The sequence below is a fragment of the Daphnia carinata genome, chromosome 1, assembly GCF_022539665.2.
Source record: "Daphnia carinata strain CSIRO-1 chromosome 1, CSIRO_AGI_Dcar_HiC_V3, whole genome shotgun sequence".
Taxonomy (NCBI): domain Eukaryota; kingdom Metazoa; phylum Arthropoda; class Branchiopoda; order Diplostraca; family Daphniidae; genus Daphnia; species Daphnia carinata.
In genome coordinates, this window is record NC_081331.1 from 8,219,952 (window position 1) to 8,224,196 (window position 4,245).

General features: G+C 37.4%; 1 protein-coding gene across 1 annotated transcript; it reads right to left on the reverse strand.

Annotated features, from left to right (window-relative positions):
• Positions 1-992: 992 nt before the first annotated feature.
• LOC130702725 (replication factor C subunit 2-like) lies at positions 993-3,001 on the reverse strand. Its single transcript, XM_057524340.2, has 11 exons — positions 2,826-3,001; positions 2,557-2,668; positions 2,437-2,494; positions 2,226-2,376; positions 2,100-2,131; positions 1,952-2,031; positions 1,722-1,868; positions 1,570-1,635; positions 1,426-1,506; positions 1,254-1,367; positions 993-1,179 (listed from the first exon to the last, which is right to left on the reverse strand). The coding sequence occupies exons 1-11, from the start codon at positions 2,900-2,902 to the stop codon at positions 1,063-1,065; spliced, it is 1,035 nt and encodes a 344-aa protein (XP_057380323.1). The 5' UTR covers positions 2,903-3,001; the 3' UTR covers positions 993-1,062.
• Positions 3,002-4,245: the final 1,244 nt, after the last annotated feature.

Sequence of the window (4,245 nt, forward strand, 5' to 3'; positions counted from 1 at the left end):
CAAAAAAGCCTACTTTACGTCGAGTTGCGGTATGGCCTATTTCCTGAGGTTTCATTAACTTGAATTATGTTCAGTATTTACCTTATATAGACCGAGAAGGGGTGGAGGGGACATGTTGGGTAGTTAGTCAACTTAGTGGTTAGCGTAACTCGTCTCGCTCGTACAGGAAATTGTCACACTTGTACTGTACTTGCCAGACAGCAGCAAGTGATGACTTAGACAAAAAAGTACCTTAAATAAAAACCAAAAGGGGATTTAACTATTTTTGTTAAATTTTAACAGACTCACAAAAGACCACTAGGGAACCCAGGGAACTCATCTAACGGAGTTTTGCAGCCATATTTTATATTATTTCGTGAATTATTCCACTTCCGCACTGTGTAGGCTATCTCCGTATATTGCTTAGGGTTAATTTCTTCTGATGATTTCTTTCCACGGACACAGCGTGGTCCAAGTAGCGAGTGACTCGTATCTCTGAAAAGATAACCACCGTTTCTTTCTTCTTTGTCACCCGAGACAATAACGCAATCGAAAAACACAATTAAAAGACGTTCTGGGAAAGGTATGCCTGTAATTGGGCAACTCCTCCTAAAACTCCAACTTCTCCTAGTAAATCCTATAGAATCCCGACAAATCGTACAGTGAAACACTACTATGAACACGCAGAAATAACGGTTTAAGCCTTACTCGTAGAGAACGCTTTGGGAAGTTTTTACTTTAGCTCCGTCATCGAACTACCACAGGTTGGATTTGCATGTAACCAATAAAGCGGGCTTTGATGTGGAATGCTAATTACTTACTTTTTCTTGCTATCTAAGATCGCGAGATTGTTACTTGTTGATATAGGGTAAACTATACACGAAAACGAGTGTATTCGATATGAGGGGAAAAGTCATTTTTTCATTCCGACTTTTAAGGATTCCGAGTTTTATTTTTAAGGGGAATTCTGTAATAGTTGATTCAACAAAACTTTACAGGCTGAGAAAGTGATGTGGGCTGTTTTTTCTGTTTTTATTTTTTTTTTCACAAAAAGTTTTACTTTATTTGTTTTGAACAGGAGGCTCACATGGAAAACTTTTCAGGGGCGATCACTCGCTTGCACAATCGCGCAAGCAAGCCAGACATTTGCAGTAACGAACCCAGCCCTTGAGCTATTTTCATGTGCGTTAACCCTATTTCCTATAGTGCACATGGAAAATACAAAGGATTGTTGTAATTAAACCGAGTTATGCGTGTCCAATGGCTATACGTACCTGGATAAACTCAAGCATAATGTATTCTGGAAGGGTGTGATTTCGGCACACTCGAAACACGCTGGATATGATGTCTTCAGCTGCATATCCCAATTCGTACAAATGCGCCATAATCTGCATCAATCACTGAACAATGAAACTTTTATGTTAATCGACACCATAACTGGTATACCGTATAGGCATCGTCGATATTTCCTTTTACGCAGTGGTCAATCATGTCTTTGATTAACATGGGATGAGGTTCATCGCATACCTAACGAAACAGAAACTATAGGATACCTGATTCACAAATTTACAATAAAAGTCAATTTTTCACCTTAAAAACATTTTCACTGTTTACGTGACCAAAGCCTTGTACTGTTGCCTGCAGATTGTTTAATGCCTGGCATTTTTGGTATTATTTTTGTTTAATAATGAATGCAAAAGAAGAGGAAGAGCAATGTAAAATTTCCTGGTTTCCAAACATACCTGTCGTAAGTCCCCTTGTGCCGTAAAGACAATTGCTTCTAGTCCATCATCGGTGTGACTGACATGTTCTAGTTGACAAACTTCTATCATCTTCGCAAGAATTTGCGCATCACTTAATTTTCCATATCTAATCATGGCGCATCGACTCTACATATAACATATAATATAACGTGGATTTTTCCTGTACACTTCCAAAGTGATGTGCAACGCAATTAATTGTTAGTTAGTACCTGAATCGGCTCTATAATTTTATCACTAGTATTACAGGCCAATGCAAACCGCGTTGTTTTACTATACAGTTCCATGGTACCTATATTGTTATGAAGGTATTAGAAGTTTTTTTCCTATTAAAGTTATACTTATGAGTTTTATTTTTACGTCGGAGAGCCTGTTGGGCACCTTCAGTCATGCTTTCATTTTTAAAGATAAAAAAAAAAAAAAAAAGAAAGGAAAAAAAAGTGTGATTACATTTTACTAACAAACATTATACGTATGAATGTGAACCTGTCTGCTTCATCCAATATAATTATTTTTTGTCTGCCTTTTGGTAAAGTAACTTTTTGTTGGGCAAACATTTTGATTTTGTTCCTCACAATATCAATTCCTCTTTCATTTGATGCATTAAGTTCTAATACAGCATCTTTGTAGTTTTGTCCTGGAGGAGACAACAAACATTACGAAAAAAACAATGAAAGTATTTTAGAAAATAAAATACCAAGCAGGGTGCGAGCTAGGCAAAGAATTGTGGTTGTTTTCCCCACACCAGGAGGCCCCTATTAAGTCAACATTTGCCTAGTTATAGATTAGATAAAAAATGCTAGCTCATCGCTCATACAGCAATTATGATATTCGGAGTATTCCCTTCTCTTGCAAAAACTTCCAATCTGCCAACTGCATCTTCATTGCCAACAATTTCTTTGAAAGTTACTGGGCGATACTTTTCTACCCTGTTACAAAAATAAATTTACTGTAGTAATATAAATATAGAAATAAAAATAAAGCCACAAAAACTCTTTGGTTCATCCTGAACCCTTTAATTGGCTTTAGTCATGCCAATTTAACAAAACACTAGCCAACTTTTCTTATCTTATTAATTTTGATTACCATGGCATATTGTCTTTCTTCCCACTAATTTTCGTTGGATCGACTGACAGGGAGTTTTCTTTAACGTCTATTTCCATTTCGTGCAAGCTTAAGGAGTATGTCCACACCTTCAATGTCCATAAACATTCAAATTCAACTACAGAACCTACAGAAGAAAATTAGTCACTGGTAAGAGAACAGTGAGAGTTGCAGCTGCTTGAGAGAGGAAAACAACGTTGGAGAATAACAAAGCTTAGTGGCGGGAACCGCGGCTTACTTTATGCAACATGGCCAGGATAGTTTTTTTCCTTCATAAATATCTGTTTGTTTGTTTTTTCTTCTTCGTCGTTTCGGAACTATAACTGTTGTAAATTTGTAACATTGTTTTAAGGCTCCAACTTTCATAGAAGTTCGTCGACTTGAAACTTTCGCTAATTTAAATCAATTCGATAAACGGGTAGGGTTCGCCCCTTGTCCATCGGGTAGCTTTTTAGCTTATCGATTGGTTCGTGGATCATGCATTCTTTTGGGTTTCGGGGCGTTTCCTGTCCGTAAGCAATTGGATTGTTTCGTAGTCCAAGCTAATGCCTGAAAAAAATAAACCGGGTACAAAAACCCGATTTCAAACCCCGATTGCACCGCTTTCTGTTTCGTTTGCCCCGACTTCTACGCGATTTACTTGGGTATTGAATACAAAGTTCAAATTCCAAAAATAGGAAAGGGATGCACATTTTTCAATGCGTGAGTTGGTGGTTCTACAATAGGCTGATGACTATACATTACCATAATCAACAGAACTTTGTTTCTCTGATAATCTGCATCTGTTCATGATTAAGACACAATGGACGTGGTGCGGAGTAGGAGGCTTTATGAATATAGAAGAGTGAACGGCAGGAACGGGGTTTTCCTATTTGCACTACTATATTTTTCACTTTCTGATTTTTGTTCCATTTACTCATTCTTTAATGTAACGAGATCAACTAACTACAAACTGTCAACTTTAATTCATGATTAAACATCTGCAATATAGTTCTGTGACAAATGATGACTAGGGCATCTCAAATTATCGCATCGTCCGTTTCCCTGAATTTGGAATGATTCGCGAATGTGACGCAGTGATGACCCACAGCCACGACGCATCAATCCAGGAAATGCGAAGTTTCTGCGTAAATCTAAAAATCGGAAAAAGGTAATCAAGTAGCTGTTTCGAAATCAATCAGTTGCTCCCAGTCTATCAGTTGCCTTCTTAGCGTAATCACCTCAAATCTAGTGCTCCTTTCTTCTACGTTCTCAATGGAGTTTTCTTGCTATTTCCACTTTTCTCTACTTCTCTTTTTGTCTCATCTCCTAATTTGGTATGTTAGTCGTTAATTTTTTAATTATATCAACCTTAGACTTACCCCAAAATATATCGGCATTGTTGACAAAACGCCTTCACTTC